At 48.0% G+C, this 19,212-nt stretch overlaps 1 protein-coding gene across 1 annotated transcript in view; it reads left to right on the top strand.

Moving 5' to 3' along the window:
• Positions 1-3,125: 3,125 nt before the first annotated feature.
• BICDL1 (BICD family like cargo adaptor 1) overlaps positions 3,126-19,212 on the top strand; it is a 43,031-nt gene continuing 26,944 nt past the window's right edge. Inside the window, exons 1-2 of the mRNA XM_087705638.1 lie at positions 3,126-3,909; positions 12,003-12,218. Of these exons, the coding sequence (XP_087561764.1) occupies positions 3,409-3,909; positions 12,003-12,218 (717 nt within the window). The 5' untranslated portion in view covers positions 3,126-3,408. The remainder of the gene's footprint in view (positions 3,910-12,002; positions 12,219-19,212) is intronic.

Raw genomic sequence — 19,212 nt, forward strand, 5'->3', positions numbered from 1 at the left:
GTGTGTGTGTATTTATGTGTGTGTGTATTTATGTATGTATGTATATAAATAAATAAAGGGAGACTAGTATAGATCTATTTCAAGCTATTTAGCTCTCATCAGCTAGCCATACCCATGTTGGGAATTTATTTATCAGCATAAATATAACAAATGTAACAAAAAGGCAACAGTAAAAAATATTGGGTTTCTGTCTGGATGGTCTCTTGTGACGAGCCGAAGACAGAGAGTGGAAGTGTGACCTTCCTCCCATATTTGGGCATACCAAGGGTTGTGACTTTAAATATATACCTCTCACCCTGGCTGGCTGATAAGGAGTCGAGCTCTGTAGCTCAATGGTTAACACATCTGCCTAAGAGGCAATAGAGCACAGGTTCGATTCCCAACATGGGTATGGCTAGCTGATGAGAGCTAAATAGCTTGAAATAGATCTATACTAGTCTCCCTTTATTTATTTATCAGCATAAATATAACAAATGTAACAAAAAGGCAACAGTAAAATATATATATTTACATTTCACTCCCCCACCCCCAAAAATGCATATGATGAATTGGTCTCAGCTTAGTGCACCTCAACCATGATTATAAAACCCAGTTTATGGCTTGCTACATTGTGGAACCTAGCCTAATTGCAGCTTATTTCATTTCTGCCGGTATTTAGAAAATGTTGGCTTCTGCAGCATACGAAACCAAGTTCTTAAAGCACACTGACTGAGGAATTCTGGGAGTTGAAGTCTACATACCTTAAAGCATGCTGGCTGAGGAATTCTGAGAGTTGGAGTCTATACATCTTAAAGCATGCTGGCTGAGGAATTATGGGAGTTGGAGTCTATACATCTTAAAGCATGCTGGCTGAGGAATTCTGGGAGTTGAAGTCTATACATCTTAAAGCATGCTGGCTGAGGAATTCTGGGAGTTGAAGTCTATACATCTTAAAGCATGCTGGCTGAGGAATTCTGGGAGTTGAAGTCTATACATCTTAAAGCACACTGACTGAGGAATTCTGGGAGTTGGAGTCTATACATCTTAAAGCATGCTGGCTGAGGAATTCTGGGAGTTGAAGTCTATACATCTTAAAGCATGCTGGCTGAGGAATTCTGGGAGTTGAAGTCTATACATCTTAAAGCACACTGACTGAGGAATTCTGGGAGTTGGAGTCTATACATCTTAAAGCATGCTGGCTGAGGAATTCTGGGCGTTGAAGTCTATACATCTTAAAACACACTGATTGAGGAATTCTGGGAATTGAATTTTACATATCTTAAAGCATGCTGGCTGAGAAATTATGGGTGTTGAAGTCTACGCATCTTAAAATATGTTGACTCGGGAATTTTGGGTGTTGGAGTCTATACATCTTAAAACACACTGGTTGAGGAATTCTGGGTGTTGAAGTCTACACCTCTTAAGATATGCTGATTGAGGAATTCTGGGAGTTGAAGTTTACACATCTTAAAACATGCTGACTGAAGAATTCTGGATGTTGAAATCTACCCATCTTAAAACACACTGATTGAGGAATTCTGGGTGTTGAAATCTACACAGCTTAACATATACTGGCTGGGAATTCTGGGAGTTGAAGTCTACACATCTTAAAACACGCTGACTGAAGAATTCTGGGAGTTGGAGACTACACATCTTAAAATATGTTGGCTGGGGAATTGTGGGTGTTGGAGTCTACACATCTTAAAACACACTGATTGAGGAATTCTGGGAGTTGAATTTTACATATCTTAAAGCATGCTGGCTGAGAAATTATGGGTGTTGAAGTCTACGCATCTTAAAATATGTTGACTCGGGAATTGTGGGTGTTGGAGTCTATACATCTTAAAACACACTGGTTGAGGAATTCTGGGTGTTGAAGTCTACACCTCTTAAGATATGCTGATTGAGGAATTCTGGGAGTTGAAGTTTACACATCTTAAAACATGCTGGCTGAGGAATTCTGAGAGTTGGAGTCTATACATCTTAAAGCATGCTGGCTGAGGAATTCTGGGCGTTGAAGTCTATACATCTTAAAACACACTGATTGAGGAATTCTGGGAGTTGAATTTTACATATCTTAAAGCATGCTGGCTGAGAAATTATGGGTGTTGAAGTCTACGCATCTTAAAATATGTTGGCTGGGGAATTGTGGGTGTTGGAGTCTACACATCTTAAAACACACTGATTGAGGAATTCTGGGAGTTGAATTTTACATACCTTAAAGCATGCTAGCTGAGAATCTTGGGAGTTGAATTTTATATATCTTAAAACACGCTGACTGAAGAATTCTGGGAGTTGGAGACTACACATCTTAAAATATGTTGACTGGGGAATTGTGGGTGTTGAAGTCTACACATCTTAAAACACACTGATTGAGGAATTCTGGGAGTTGAATTTTACATACCTTAAAGCATACTGGCAGAGGAATTATGGGTGTTGAAGTCTACGCATCTTAAAATATGTTGACTGGGGAATTGTGGGTGTTGGAGTCTACACATCTTAAAACACACTGATTGAGGAATTCTGGGAGTTGAAGTCTAAAGCCTGCTAGCTGAGAATCTTGGGAGTTGAAGTCTACACATCTAAAAACGCGCTGATTGAGGAATTCTGGGAGTTGAAGTCTACACATCTTAAAATAAGCTGGCTGGGGAGTTCTGGGAGTCGAAGCCCACCCCTCTTAAAGTTGGCCCACCTGGTGAGAAACCCTGGTCTTCCTTCCTTGCCCTTCCATGGCCTTTCCCACCCTGACCCCCCTCCCCGCTTTCCTTCTCGCTCCAAAGAACAGCCGGACCGGGCCAGCCCTCCGCCCCGCAACAGGCGAGGCCAACATTCTGATGCCCAACGGGGAACGGGCGGCGGTGGGGGTGGGAGATTAAGCTGAGTCGCAGCACCTGTGGGCGGGGCCGTGGAGACACCCGTCTCGGCCAATCCGAGCCGCCGGCCGAACAGGTGTTTGCTGGCGTCACGGGGCTGGAAGGGGGAGGGGGGAGGTTGAAGAGGGAGGGGGGGATCCGGCCTCCCCTCCGCCGCCGCCACCGGTGGCTTCGCCAGCCTTCCGCGCGATGCTCGGCCGGGGCGATGGGGCTCGGCGCGCGGGGCTGGCAAGCGGGGCCGCCGGCAGGAGGAGCAGCACCAGCGCCCCCAGACCCACCCCCGGCCCCCGCAGCATCAGCACCAGCGACGCCCCACTCGGCTCCAACGCCGGCCGGGCGCCCGGCTCGCCTTAAGAGCGCCGGGCTGCGGAGGCGGCGGCTCCAGCGGGTGGAGTAAGCGCGGTTCCCACCCTCCCGCTCGCCCTTGCGCGTTTCCTCCCCGCAAGCCGGGGGCCCGAGCCAGGAGCGGGAGGAGAGCGGCCAGAGGGCGTCCCGTGGCGGGCTCCGGGCTCCCTCCTCGGCCGCCGCTGCGCCTGGAGTGGCCCGGGGCCCGGCCATGTCCGCCTCTTGCTTGCCCGCAGCTCTTTCAGCACCATCCGAGCTGGACAGCGCCTGCCGCATGGAGAACGGCCCGAGAACGGCCGGCGCAGCCCAGCCGCCTCCAACGGCGGGGAAAGACGCGGTTTTGGGCTCGGTCGCTTTGCCGGCTCCTCTCCTTCCTCCGGCGGCTGCTGCGGCTCCTTCTCCTTCTTCTCCACCGCCTTCTGCGGCGGCGGCTCCGTCTCCTTCGGCCGTGGGCGGCGAGCTGGCCCTGGCCCTGGAGGAGGAGCTGGCCATGCTGGCTTCGGCCGGGGAAGGCTCCGCGGAGAGCGAGCCGCCCGGAGGCCCCGCGGCGGCGTCCCCCCCAGCCGAGCCGGAGGTGCTGCTGTCGCAGATGAGGCAGAAGGAGAAGGACTTGGTGTTGGCCGCCCGGTTGGGGAAAGCCTTGCTGGAGCGCAACCAGGACATGAGCCGCCAGTACGAGCGGATGTACAAGGAGCTGACCGACAAGCTGGAGGTGAGAGAGAGAGAGAGAGAGAATGGGAGGGAGGGAGGGAGGGAAGGAAGGAGAGAGAGTGTGAGAGAATGAGAGAGGGGGGAGGGAGGGAAGGAAGGAAGGAGAGAGTCTGTGAGAGAATGAGAGAGAGAGAGGGAGGGAGGGAAGGAGAGAGTCTGTGAGAGAATGAGAGAGGGGGGAGGGAGGGAAGGAAGGAAGGAGAGAGTCTGTGAGAGAATGAGAGAGAATGAGAGAGAGGGAGGGAGGGAAGGAAGGAGAGAGGGAGAGAGTGTGTGAGAGAACGAGAGAGAGGGGGAGGGAAGGAGGGGAAGAGAAAGAGAGAGAGGGAGGGCCGTTTTGGGGCAGGGCGAGACTTGAAGGCCAGGGCGGTGACTCAGGATTCAGCTGTTTCGGGAGAATCGGCCGGTTTTTCCCCTTTTGGAGATGTCCCGAGGTGGGTCGACCCCTGACCATGTGCAGAGAGCATCTCTCCCGGGGTTGAGGGCGCCCCTGCCCTGCCTCTCTACCTGGGCCACATTCCATCACACACACACACACACAGTTTTTCTTTCGGCTTTAGAGCAGCCCCTTCCCGTGGGGGTAAGTTGGGGGGAGGATTGGGACTACAGCTCCCAGAATTGTACCCATGTTTCCCAGCTGAGAGGGGACGGGGGGGGGTCATGGGACATGATGTCCAGAGCATCATGGTTGAGGAAAGCTGCAAAAGGGTTGGCACCTTGGAAACCTTGATTTAGGGGAGGGGGCTGGGATTCCCTGGCCGGCAAACCAGGATTGATGGAATGTCACATGCAGGAAAGCAGAAGGGGAGAAAGGAAAATACATTTTGGGAGTAGCCACCGGCCTTTGAAGCTCCAAGTCTCCTCAGGTGTGTTGAGAGCACAGTTCCCCAAGGTCCCAGCTGGTTGAGGATTATGGGAGTTGTAATCATTTCATGGGAAAGGACACCAGACTATTTAAGGTGACAGTGGTTACATAAATAGGCCCAAAGGTTTTATATATACACATACATACATACATACATACATACATACATACATACATACATACACACATATATATGTATACATACATACATACATACATACACATATACACATACACATACACATATACATATACATATACATATACATACATACATACATACATACATAATGTATTGTGTCACAATCCCTGGTATGCCCAACTTAGTGGCTAATATAACTGCCTGATATGTAATACAGCCCAGGTTCGAATCCCAGTAAGGGTATGGCTAGCTGATGAGAGCTAAATAGCTTGAAATAGATCTATACTAGTCTCCCTTTATTTATTTATCAGCACAAATACAACATATAATAGAGATAGAGATAGAGATAGAGATAGAGATAGAGATAGAGATAGAGATAGAGATAGAGATAGAGATAGAGATAGAGATAGAGATAGAGATAGAGATAGAGATAGAGATAGAGATAGAGATAGAGATAGAGATAGAGATAGAGATAGAGATAGATAGATAGATAGATAGATGATAGATAGATAGATAGATAGATAGATAGATAGATGATAGATAGATAGATAGATAGATAGATAGATAGATAGATGATAGATAGATAGATAGATAATAGATGATAGATAGATAGATGATAGATAGATAGATAGATGATAGATAGATAGATAGATAGATAGATAGATAGATAGATAGATGATAGATAGATAGATAGATAGATAGATAGATAGATAGATAGATAGATAGATAGATAGATATAGATAGATAGATAGATAGAGATAGTGATAGGTAGGTAGGTAGGTAGGTAGGTAGGTAGGTAGGTAGGTAGGTAGGTAGGTAGGTAGGTAGGTAGATAGATAGATAGATAGATAGATAGATAGATAGATAGATAGATAGATAGATAGATAGATAGATAGATAGAAAGAGATAGTGGTAGTGATAGAGATAGAGATAAATAGATAGATAGATAGATAGATAGATAGATAGATAGATAGATAGATAGATAGATAGACAGACAGACAGACAGACAGACAGACAGACAGACAGACAGACAGACACCTTATATTTACCCAACTCTTCCAAATCCACTTTCCTGGATTTTTAAAGGATATTGAAACGTGGCTAAAACAAGATTGGGTTGATTTCTGCTTGAACTCCAGGCCTTTTTTCTTAAACCACAAAAGATGGTTTAGCTTGGGGCTCGGGCGGCTCTTCTCACCGATGAAATGAACCCCACCCTAGTGGGTCATTAACCTGGGTGGTTCTCAGCTGAGGGAGTTGTGCGCCTCCACACCCAGCCAACAAACCAACAAACCAAAAAACGCAAAGCCCATTTCAGCCTTGGTTGAGCTTCTTGACTGTGGAATTGTTGAGCTTGCCATGACTGGTTGATTTCTGTCCAGTTAGAAATAGGACTCTCTCTACCCCTTCAGTGGTGGGTCAGTACTGGTTTCTCCTCCCCTCCCACCCCTCGGCATTCACTATTTTGGAGGCTTGATTGGATTTCCTCCTTGGGCTGTTCAAGAGATTGGATCCCAGGTCAAAGTTTGAAACTTTGGGGGCCTGGGACACCCCCTCCCCAAATTAACAGATTAACAGAGTTGGAAGGGACCTTGTAGGTCATCTAGTCCAACCCCCTGCCCAAGCAGACTGTATACCCTTTTTTGACTGACGGCAATCCAGTCTCTTCTTGAAAGCCTCCAGTGATGAAGCTCCCACAACTTCCAAAGGCAACTTCTGTTCCATGGGTTGATTGTTCTCATTGTCAAAAAATTCCTCCTTGTTTCTAGGTTGAATCTCTCCTTGGTCAGTTTCCATCCATTATTCCTTGTCTGGCCTTTGGGTGCTTTGGAAAATAGCTTGACCCCCTTCCTCTCTGGGGCAGCCCCTCAAATATTGAAGTCCTCAATCCATGTGATAGAGACGGACAGTGCTAACCAACAATATTCTTCCATAGTTCAGGCTGGAAACTTCAACAACCCTGTTAAGACAGGCTAAAATTCAAATTTCAACCCTCCTAGAAATAATACTGATTTAACTGATTACCACTTGGTAATCTGGAAAAAAAAATGGTGGCTGAAGATATTTATTTTTAAATTTTATTTTAAGACTAATAAAGCTGCTCAGCTTCAATAGTGCAGCTCTGGGTGGAAAACTGAGCAATGATAGCTGGGTTTGGCTGGATTAAGTAAGGCAGTGGTCTCCAACCTTGGCAATTTTAAGACCTGTGGACTTCAACTCCCAGAGTTCCTCAGCCAGCTGGCTGAGGAACTCTGGGAGTTGAAGTCCACAAGTCTTAAAGTTGCCAAGGTTGGAGACCACTGAAGTAAGGGATTCGATCCACAGCTTTTACTCAGTATGTTGTGTTGTGAGTTAATGTTACGTGTGAACCCAGCCCTAACGACATCTAAGACAGGATACGTGGCTTATCGTAGGCCAGTTTGGGTTCCTCGCGAATCATAAGGTACAACACTTAATGATAGTCATAGGATGCAAATAAGCAATCAGAAAACAATCAATATCAATATAAATCATGAGGATAGCAATAGCAGTTAGACTTATATACCGCTTCATAGGGCTTTCAGCCCTCTCTAAGCGGTTTACAGAGTCAGCATTTTGCCCCCAACAACAATCCGGGTCCTCATTTTACCCACCTCGGAAGGATGGAAGGCTGAGTCAACCCTGAGCCGGTGAGATTTGAACAGCCGAACTGCAGAACTGCAGTCAGCTGAAGTAGCCTGTAGTGCTGCACTCTAACCACTGCGCCACCTCGGCTCTAGGATACAAGCAACCCAGTTAAAATCCTGCAGTCATCAGTGGGAGTAGGTGAGTGATAGGACCGATGAGAAGACTAATAGTAATAGTAATGCAGACTTAGTAAATAGTTTGACAGTGGGGAGGGAATGATTTGTTTAGCAGAGCGATGGCATTTGGGAAAACTCTGTCCTTGTGTTCTGATGTTTAGAGTTTTATTTAGCTTGTATGCCGCCCTTTTCCCGGAAGACTCAGGGTGGCTAACAATAAGAGGGGAAGGGGGGTACAAAAATAAAAACAACAATTAAAAATTCAGCAACAGTCATAACATAGGATGGGGCTGGATAATTCAACAGCCCTCTAGGCCTGCCGGAACAGCCAGGTCTTAGTTGCTTTGCAGAAGGCCGGAAGGGTAGTAAGGGTCCGGATCTCAACAACGGGGAGATCGTTCCATAGGGCCGGAGCAGCTACAGAGAAGGCCCTCCCCCGGGGGGTCGCCAGCCGACATTGGCCGGCAGATGGAATCCGGAGGAGGCCTAGTCTGTGGGATCTAATAGGTCTCTGGGAGGTGACTGGCAGGAGGCAGTCTCTCAGGTAGCCAGGTCCGATACCATGTAGGGCTTTAAAAGTAACGACTAGCACCTTGAAGCGTGTCCGGAGACCAATGGGCAACCAGTGCAGCTCGCGGAGGATAGGTGTAACGTGGGTGTACCTAGGTGCACCCACAATCGCCCGCGCGGCTGCATTCTGGACTAGCTGAAGTCTCCGAACACTCTTCAAGGGCAGCCCCATGTAGAGCGCGTTACAGTGTGCAGTGCCCTATAGTGTCATTTTGAGGGTAGGAGTTGAAACAATTTATGTCCAGGATGCGAGGAGTCTTTAATAGAGGTGTGATAGCTGAGTGGTTAAAGATGCTGAGGTTTTCAGCTGGAAAGCCAGCCACCCAGGTTCGAGACCCAAGCACCACCAGATGGGGTGAGTTCCCATTCCTTGCCCCAGCTCCTGCCCGCGTAGCAGTTCGAAAGCATGCAAATGTGAGTAGATCAATAGGTACCCCTTTGGTGGAAGAGAACAGGGCCACGAGGCTTTGCCAGTCACATGACCACAGAATTATCTTCGGACAATACTGCCCCCTCCCTCGGCTAAGAAACAGAGATGAGCACTAACCTCTAGAGTCGGACATGACTGGACGGGGGAAAATGTTGCCTTTGTTTTATATCTCTTCACAGTTTGGCCCAAGTTATTCTGTTCTAGCCTAGGCTTCCTGAGATAGTAAAAAGCACACGCTTAGTCCCTCTCTTTTTTAATTTCGAGGGCTGTGAATTACGTTCATTCACAGCCCGTAATGAGTCACAAATAGTTTGTGAAGAGTCCGACAGAAGTCTGCCACAGTCCTTCGGGATAAGGCTGATAAGCACCCGCCTTTATCTCCCTTGAAACGCTGCCAGAGACCGAATTGCCAATTAGTTTTGCAAGGCCAAATGGAGCACAGAGTCAAAACGGAGCTTCAGAGTTTAAACCGACCAGAACGAACAAAATTGCTTCCTGCAAAGGCTCACATCCATTTGATCCTCTTTTATGGGAGGGACCAATCATCTCCAAGCCTTACTCCCAAGTCGCCCCTTTTGTCTTAACTGTTCTTGCCTTCTGGCAGCTCTGCGCATACCGGGAACAGGCTCCAGCTGTTCATCTGCCTCACTGATGTCTGACTCTGAAGGCAGCTGATAACTGTCAGATGGCTCTGGCCCCCTCTCTGCCTCCAACACAGAGCCCTCATCAGAGCCTTCCCCAGACTCCAGGACTGGCCCAGGTTCTTCCCCAACCTTCTCACTGGCCGAATCTGCTGCCAGCTCTGCTGGCTGCTGGAGGGCCACTACAATGACATTCAAAAACAACACCTTATCCTTTGTGCAACTTTTAATCCAAGACAGAGAATTTCAGGGATACAATACAATACAATAGCACGGATGGAAGGGACCTTGGAGGTCTTCTAGTCTACCCCCCTGCCCAGGCAGGAAACCCTATACCCTTTCAGACAAATGGCTATCCAACATCTTTTTAAAGACTTCCAGTGTTGGGGCATTCACAACTTCTGGAGGCAAGTTGTTCTACTGATTAATTGTTCTCACTCTCAGAAAATTCCCCCTCAGTTCTAAGTTGCTTCTCTCCTTGATTAGTTTCCACCCATTGCTTCTTGTCCTGCCCTCAGATGCCTTGGAGAATAGTTTGACTCCCTCTTCTTTGTGGCAGCCCCTGAGATATTGGAATACTGCTATCATGTCTCCCCTAGTCCTTCTTTCTATTAAACTAGAGATGTCCAGTTTCTGCAACTGTTCTTCGTATGTTTCAAGTCTCAAGTCCCCTAATCCTCTTTGTTGCTCTTCTCTGCACTCTTTCTAGAGTCTCCACATCTTTTTTACATTGTGGCGACCAAAACTGAATGCAGGAATCCAAGTGTGGCCTTACCAAGGCCTTATAAAGTGGTATTAACACTTCACGTGATCTTGATTCTATCCCTTGGGTCCTTAGAGGCTATCTAGCCCGACACTTTCTTAGCATAGAGATGCCCAAATGTGGGTCCCTCATAGAGGACCCTCCAGCTTTGATACTCCTCCATACCAAACGAGCTTCTTTCCGCAATCGATTGCAGAATCTTCTCTTCAAATTCCAGTTTTCTGTTTTCTATCCGCCTAGCCTGTTCGTTCTGTTGCAAGAGCTCAAAATGTACTTTATTCCCAAGGCTCCATCTGTCCATCTGAAGCTGGGTTCTTCTGCTTCCTCCCACCTCAACCCCCCAATTCGATCCGATTTATATAAACTGGGCTTAATTCCTTTCCTGCCTAGAACCGGTTTTTATTTTTTTATTTTTTGGCTGCACCAAAGGCTCCAGTCCAGCCTCTTTTAACTTCCGGCTGGAATGCTTTTAGGAAAACAGGAAGCCGTTGAGAAAATACATTTTGGCATTCAAAAGCAGCCAAGCGTTTCCATAAAACAGCTTTTTGGCGCTGATCTCTTTGCAAAAGCAGCTAACGGGTTGGGGGGTTTCTCCATTTTTCTAAGCCCAGGAACAAAGCTCCCCAAACAGATTTTCAATTCGGGACCAGGCAACGCAGCAACAGGCCGCAAGGAAAATTCTCTGCCCTTCAAAAGAAAACTGTTTTTTTTTTTAAAGGCAGTTTTAAAAACACGGGTTTCCAGTTTATTTGCCCTTGAGGTTAATAGTCAGCTGTCCCGTTAAAAAATAAATAAATCTAAATATGTTTCTGTATTGGTTTTTATAAATAGCTCATTAGGAGCACACAGATCGTTCTTAAATTTTAATGGCCGGATGCCTTTCCTGTCACCAGAGTTTCGTACAGCAGATATATTCTTAGCGAAAAGAAAGAAATATCTGCCTCTACCTAGGATCGAACTCACAGCCTCCTGATTGTGAGGAGAGAGCTCTGCCTCTAGGCCACCCCACAACAATCCTGATGTCATTTCATAATGATTTCCTGATCATCACCTTCATTTAACGACCCCATAATCCTTTATGGGGTGGTGTCTGGGCAACTGAATGGAGCTACCGGAGTGTTTTACTGGCTGGATGCCTTTCCCTGTCGCCAATGCGGAGTTTTGTTCAGCAGATAAATTCTCAGTGTGCCGAGAGAGAGAAATATCTGCCCCTACCTAGGATCGAACTCACAGCCTCCTGATTGTGAGGAGAGAGCGCTGCCTCTAGGCCACCCCCCCACCACTCCTGATGTCATTTCATAATGACTCCTAATTAATGACCCCAGAATCCTTTATGGGGTGGAGTCTGGGCAACTGAATGGAGCTAGTGGAGTTTTTTACTGGCCGGATGCCTTTTCCTGTCGCCAATGCGGAGTTTTGTTCAGCAGATATACATTCTCAGTGTGCGCAGAGAGAGAAATATCTGCTATACCTAGGATAGAACCCATAGCATCCTGATTGTGAGGCGAGATCACCACCTCTAGGCCACCCCACTACTACTCCTGATGTCGTTTCATATGACTCCTAATATCATCTTTATTTAATGACCCCATAATCCTTTATGAGGTGGAGTCTGGGCAACTGGAGCTAGCGGAGTGTTTTACTGGCCGGATGCCCTACCCTGTTGCCAATGCGGAGTTTTGTTCGGCACATATGTTCTCATTGTGCCTAGAGATAGAAATATCTGCCTCTACCTAGGATTGAACCCACAGCCTCCTGATTGTGAGGCGAGAGCTCCGCCCTTAGGCCACCGCACCACTCATCCTGCAGATGTAATCCTCTTGGGCAGGAGGTTGGCCTCCATTCTTTATCCCATCCGATCCATTCCATTCCTCATCCTATTCTCTCCTTTCCGATGCAGCACCTGGAACAGGAGAAACACGAGCTGAGGAGGCGCTTCGAGAACAAGGAAGGCGAGTGGGAAGGCCGGGTCTCCGAGCTGGAGAGCGACGTCAAGCAGCTGCAGGATGAGCTGGAGAAACAGCAGGCTCACCTGCGGGACGCTGACCGGGAGAAGACGCGGGCGGTCCAGGAACTATCCGAACAGAACCAAAGACTTTTGGACCAGCTCAGCAAGGTGAGGGAGGCTACTTTGGTCATGGGGGAGGGGAAGGACGGTTGCTGTTGACGTGGTGGCCTCCGTTGCAGTTGTTGGGATCTCCGTTGCCCCTTAACGTCATATACAGTGGCGCAGTGGTTAGAATGCGGTACTGCAGCTAATTCTGCTGACTGCCGGCTGCCAGAAATTTGGCAATTCGTGTTGTGGCCCGCCGGCAGCCTGCAGAGCTGGCAGCAGAGTCGGCCAGTGAGGAGGTTGGGGAGGAACATGGGCCAGTCCTGGGGGCTGAGGAAAGCTCAGACGAGGGCTCCGCGTCGGAGGCAGAGAGGGAGTCAGACAGCAGCGAGGCAGAAGAATAGCTGGAGCCTGTTTCCAGTATGCCCATGCACAGAGCTACCAGAAGACAGGAACAACTAAGAAAGTAGGGTCGACTTGGGAGTAAAGCCACACCTTGGAGGTGGTTGGCCCCTCCCATAGGAAACAAAAGAGGAGCGAATGGGGAGGGGGCTTTTGCAGGAAACAATTTGTTCATTCAGGTCTGTTTGTGATTGTTAGAGACTGTGCACCAAGTTTTGCTTTGCCCTGTGTTTGGAAACTAATGATCTGGCAGCACTCTAAATGAGATAAGGTGTGTGTGGATAAACATTCCTATGAAAGACTGTTTGCTAAGCCTGGCTGACTGTGAATGAAAGGAATTCACAGTCGTATAAATAAAAGGGGTTTTGTCGGGACCAAGACTCTGCTTCTTGCTTCCTAAGGAAGCCTGGGTCAGAATGGTTCGGGTCTCGCCGGCTCAAGGTTGACTCAGCCTTCCGTCCTTCCGAGGTGGGTAAAACGAGGACCCGCATTGTTGGGGGCAAAAGGCTGACTCTGTAAACTGCTTAGAGAGGGCTGTAAAAGCACTGTGAAGCGGTATATGTCTACTTCTTATTGCTATTAAGAGCAGGAATTCGATACTGACCGGCTCAAGGTTGATTCAGCCTTTCGTCCTTCCGAGGTCGGTAAAAGGAGGACCCGGATTGTTGGGGGCAAGAGGCTGACTCTGTAAACCACTTAGAGAGGGCTTTAAAGCACTGTGAAGCGGCATATAAGTCTACTTGTTATTGCCTTGCCTTCCTTCCTTCCCGCAACTCTCCCTCCCTTTTATCCTTCCTTCCTTCCAGTGGTTAGAATACAGTATTGCAGGCTAACTCTGCCCACAGCCAAGAGTTCGATCCTGACCAGCTCAAGGTTGACTCAGCCTTCCCTCCTTCCGAGGTGGGTAAAAGGAGGACCCAGATTGTTGGGGGCAAGAGGCTGACTCTGTAAACCGCTTAGAGAGGGCATTAAAAGCACTGTGAAGTGGTATATAAGTCTAATTTCTATTACTATTAAGAGCTGTGGTGGCACAGTGGGTAGAATTAAGAATTGCCGGCTAATTCTGCCAACTGCCAACAGTTCGATCTTGACCGGCTCAAGGTTGACTCAGCCTTCCGTGCTTTCGAGGTCGGTGAAATGAGGACCCAGATTGTTGGGGGACAAGAGGATGACTCTGTAAAACCGCTTAGAGAGGGCTGTGACGTACCACGAAACGGTATATAAGCGCTATTGCTATTATAATCCTAACCACTTTTAGAGAACTCTGATAGGGAAAACTGGTTGGGATGAATTACTGCTACCACGTTACCCCCAAGTCCTTCTTTTCTCTAGATTATCCGTACCCCAAATCCTGCAACCGTTCTTCGTATGCTTTCGCATTCCAGGCCTTTGATCACCTTAGCTGATGATCTTGGCACCTTTTCCAAAGTCTCAACATCTTTTTTGTACCTAATTTCTATTGCTATTAAGAGCTGTGGTGGCGCAGTGGTTAGAATGAAGAACTGCCGGCTAATTCTGCCGGACTGCCAGCAGTTCGATCTTGACCGGCTCAAGGTTGACTCAGCCTTCCGTCCTTCCGAGGTCGGTAAAATGAGGGCCCAGATTGTTGGGGGGCAAGAGGATGACTCTGTAAAGCCGCTTAGAGAGGGCTGTGAAGCCCCACTGTGAAGCGGTATATGTCTAATTTCTATTGCTATTAAGAGCTGTGGTGGCGCAGTTAGAATGAAGAATTGCCGGCTAATTCTGCCGACTGCCAGCAGTTCGATCTTGACCTGCTCAAGCTTGACTCAGCCTTCCGTCCTTCCGAGGTGGGTAAAATGAGGACCCAGATTGTGGGGGCGATATGCTGACTCTGTAAACCGCTTAGAGAGGGCTGAAAGCCCTATGAAGCGGTATATAAGTCTAACTGCTATTGCTATTGCAAAATCCCGCAACCATTCTTCGTATGCTTTCGCATTCCAGGCCTTTGATCACCTTAGCTGATCTTCTTGGCGCCTTTTCCAAAGTCTCAACATCTTTTTTTGTAACGTGGGAACCAAAACTGGACGCCATGTTCCGGATGCGGCCTTACTAAGGCTTTATAAAGCGGTATACCTAACGTGATTTCGGTTCTGTGCCTCTATCGTCGAACCAAGGATCGGCTTACAACGTGTGCTGCTGTTCCCCTCTGCCTCAGTGCTTCCCCCAACGCTGGCTAGATGACGTGCCTCCCGTCCTCCCCCCGCCCCGCTTCCTCCCCTCCCCACATTCGGTGCATCAGAACAGCTCAGATCGTGCCAGGGCACGCCAGAGATGATCAATCCCAGCCAGCGTCAAGAGACCAGCCGCTGCTCAAGAGCCCCCCTCCGTCACCGGTTGCTAGGCAACCGTATATCATTGTCTCCCAGGCAGCTGCTGTTGCCATGGTAACCGACGGTGGTTCCTGATCTTTTGGGGAGGTTTCTTTTTTTTGGGGGGGGGTTTCCGCTGTACCGTTCCGGCGAGCCCCGGGGATAATGAGGGAGACACGACGATGACGCGACAGGGAGTTTTGTGAAAGTGTCTCTTTCCTTATAGCATCTTCCTCGCTAATAAAACGTACCTGGACACTGCTGGAAACGCAGCAGAAAGCTGATCCTCTGGACCCAGGTAGTCCTCGACTTACGACCACGGTTGAGCTGAAATGTATCCCTTGTTGAAGTGAGGCCTTTGTTAAGGGAGTTTTGCTCCATTTTAGGACCTTTTCTGCCAGGGTTGTTAAGTGAGTCACTGCCGTTGATAAGTTAGCAACGTCGTTGTTAAGTAAATCTGGTTTCCCCATCGTCTGAAGGTCGCAAAAGAGGAATCAGGTGACCAAGAGCCAAGGTGGCGCAGTGGTTAAATGCAGCACTGCAGGCTACTGCTAGATCAGCAGTTCAGCGGTTCAAATCTCACCGGCTCAGGGTTGACTCAGCCTTCCATCCTTCCGAGGTGGGTAAAATGAGGACCCAGATTGTTGGGGGCAATATGCTGACTCTCTGTAAACTGCTTAGAGAGGGCTGAAAGCCCTATGAAGCGGTATATAAGTCTACTGCTATTGCTATTGCTAAACCTTGGATCATAAATAAGAGCCTGTTGTTCCACTAGTTAATTGTTCTGACTCTCAGGAAATTCCTCCTCAGTTCTAAGTTGCTTCTCTCCTTGATTAGTTTCCATCTATTGTTTCTTGTTCTGCCCTCAGGTGCTTTGGAGAATAGCTTGACTCCCTCTTCTTTGGGGCAACCCCTGAGATATTGGAAGGCTGCTATCATGTCTCCCCTGGTCCTTCTTTTCATCAAACTAGACATACCCAGTTCCTGCAACCGTTCTTCATATGTTTTAGAATGGTTGGGGACCTTGGAGGTCTTCTAGTCCAACCCCCCAAGACAGGAAGGCCTTATTCCATTCCAGACCAATGGCTCTCCAATTTCTTCTTAAAAACCTCCAACATCAGAGCTTCCACAGCTTCTGAAGGCCAGCCGTTCCACTGAATAATTGTCCTCACTGGGGAGTGGTGTGATGGTCTAGAGGTGGATCTCTCACCTCAACATTCAGTTCGATCCTCGGTGGAGGCAGATATTATTCTCTCTCTGGGCGCAATGAAAATATAGCTGCCGAACAAAACACCACATTGGCAACAGGGAAGGGCATCTGGCCATTAAAACACTCTTGACTGCTCCGTTCAGTTGCTCAGACTCCACCCCACAAAGGGATTATGGGGTCATTAAAAGAAAGAGGACTGCCAGGAAATCTCTCATTTTAAATTAGATCTCCTTTGAGAAGCTCCCATCGGTTACTTCTGGTCCAAACAGCCATGTCGATGCGCCTTCAAGCAGAACATGACGACGGCAGCTCCTTCAACTGCCTTTGTAGAACGGGTTTATTCCTGAGGGCCTCAACCATGGTTGAAGAATGTTCCTCAGCTTCATGAATGGTTCTAGCTTCTTCTTCTAGCTGCTGCTAAATCAAGAGGCTGGTTTGTGCAGCTTTTCACATCCTAGCTGTTGTGATCTGCCGGTGGTCTGCGGAGCTGGCAGTAGAGTCGGACAGTGAGGAGTTTAGAGTTTAGAGTTTTATTTCATTTGTATGCCGCCCTTTTCCCTGAAGGGACTCAGGGCGGCTCACAACTCAAACAAGGGAAGGGGGATACAGACAGTTGACAACAACACAAAAACAATACATGATTTAAAACACACAACAGTCATACCATTCGAGATAGGGGCAGCGAGTCTTTAGCCCCAGGCCTGTCGGAACAGCCAGGTTTTAAGGGCTTTGCGGAAGGCCTGGAGGGTGGTGAGGGTGCGAATCTCCACAGGGAGTTCGTTCCAGAGGGTCGGAGCAGCCACAGAGAAGGCTCTCCTCCGGGTAGTCGCCAGTCGACACTGGCCGGCGGATGGAATTCGGAGGAGGCCTGCTCTGTGCGATCTAATCGGTCTGGTGGAGGTAATTGGCAGCAGGAGATTGGGAAGGAACCTGGGCCAGTCCTGGAGTCTGGGGAGGGCTCGGACGAGGGCTCTGCATCGGAGGCAGAGAGAGAGAGAGAGACAGGGCCATCTGGGAGTTATGTGTTGTCTCCGGAGCCTCCGCAGTCTGACGTCAGCGAGGCAGAAGAACAGGGGGAGCCTGTTCCCAGTGCGTGCATGCGCAGAGTTGCCAGAAGGCAAGAACAGTTAAGACAAAAGGGGCAACTTGGGAGCAAGGCTTGGAGATTATTAGCCCCTCCCGTAAGGCATAAAATAGGAGCAAACGGATGTGAGCCTTTGCAGGAAGCAACTTTGTTCATTCTGGTCGGTTTAAACTCTGAAGCTCCGTTTTGACTCTGTGCTCCATTTGGCCTCGCAAAGCTAATCGCCAATTAGGTCTCTGGCAGCGTTTCAAGGGAGATAAAGGCGGGTGTCAGCACCTCTCCATTAAATAATTAGGAAGGAAAGACCACAAGACTCCATGTGTGGAAATCAAGTGTACTTTTACTAATTAAAAATGATTAAAGGCATAGCGAAGCGAAATCTGAATATTTAGGCGCGAAAGCGATTGATATATAGAATAGCCCATTCCCCTCCCCTTGGCATCACAGTTACAGTCCAATCATAATTCTCCCAAGTGTCAGGTGCGAGATAACTTCAAAAGGCATCACGAAGATGGAATGTCGGTGCCGTTAGTCCTGGCGGGAAACTCCCACGCATGCGTAGTCCGATCAGCCGGTGAACTCCAGAACCTTCCTCCAGCACAATGAGTAACCCCTCCCAAATACCATGCCCTCCCTCCCCGTTTCATGGCAGCCGAAGCAACAGCAAAGCAGAGGCTGACAGCGGGTGCTTATCAGCCTTACCCTGAAAGACTGTGGCAGACTTCTGTCGGACTCTTCACAAACTCTTTGGGGACTCATTACGGGCTGTGAATGAACGTAATTCACAGCCGTCGAAATGAAAAGAGGGTTTGGGGGACTAAGCGTGTGATTTTTACACGGGAAGCCTAGCTCAGCACACTAGTCGAAGGCCAAGTTCCATCAACACGGTGAACCAGTTGAGACCTGCCTGTTTAAGTCCCCGGAGGAGATTGAAGACAAGTTCATCCAATCTCAATCTCATTTTCTTTTCTCTCTTCCGGGAAGTCCCTTGCCCTCAACCGCTTGGTAAACACGAAAGTGTGCAGGAGTCCAAATCCTGAAACCCATATATTTTGACCGATCAGGTTATTCACGGCTGATTAATTCTTGATTAATTGTTGGTGAGATCTAAGCAGGGGGTTGGATTAGAAGACCTCCAAGGTCCCCCCCCCCCCAACTCTGTTATTCTGTTCTCTCCTGCCTTGAGTGGAAAGTTAGGAGTTCGTCTGATCATTTCACATTAGCCTGGTAGAGAGAAATGCATCTGGTGTTTTATTCCCATCCTTTCTGGTTTATTCCTACCCCCTTGAGATATAGATGGATCTTGACAGACTTGAACATTGGGTCCTATCTAACAAAAGGACATTCAGTGTTGAGAAAAGGAACGTTTTACTTTGAAGCAAGAAAAACCAAATGCATAACTGTAAAATAGGTGGTTCCTAGCTCAACAGTAGTAAGTCCCAGTGGATGATCACTTAAATATGAGCCAGTCCTTCTTCCTTCCTTCCTTCCTTCCTTCCTTCCTTCCTTCCTTCCTTATTTCCTTCCTTCCTTATTTCCTTCCTTCCTTATTTCCTGCCTTGGTTCCTTATTTCCTTGGTTCCTTATTTCCTTCCTTCCTTCCTTATTTCCTTCCTTCCTTCCTTATTTTCTTCCTTCCTTCCTTCCTTCCTTCCTTCCCTCCTTCCTTCCTTATTTCCTTCCTTGGTTCCTTCCTTCCTTGGTTCCTTATTTCCTTGGTTCCTTATTTTCTTCCTTCCTTCCTTATTTCCTTCCTTCCTTGGTTCCTTATTTTCTTCCTTGGTTCCTTATTTCCTTCCTTCCTTATTTCCTTCCTTCCTTCCTTCCTTATTTCCTGCCTTGGTTCCTTCCTTCCTTGGTTCCTTATTTCCTTCCTTCCTTATTTCCTTCCTTCCTTCCCTCCTTCCTTCCTTATTTCCTTCCTTGGTTCCTTCCTTCCTTGGTTCCTTATTTCCTTCCTTCCTTATTTCCTTCCTTCCTTCCTTATTTCCTTCCTTCCTTGGTTCCTTATTTTCTTCCTTGGTTCCTTAT

This window comes from Thamnophis sirtalis, unplaced genomic scaffold, assembly GCF_051295495.1.
Source record: "Thamnophis sirtalis isolate CommonGarterSnake01/CBP01778 unplaced genomic scaffold, rThaSir2_p1.2 scaffold_2, whole genome shotgun sequence".
NCBI classification, from domain to species: domain Eukaryota; kingdom Metazoa; phylum Chordata; class Lepidosauria; order Squamata; family Natricidae; genus Thamnophis; species Thamnophis sirtalis.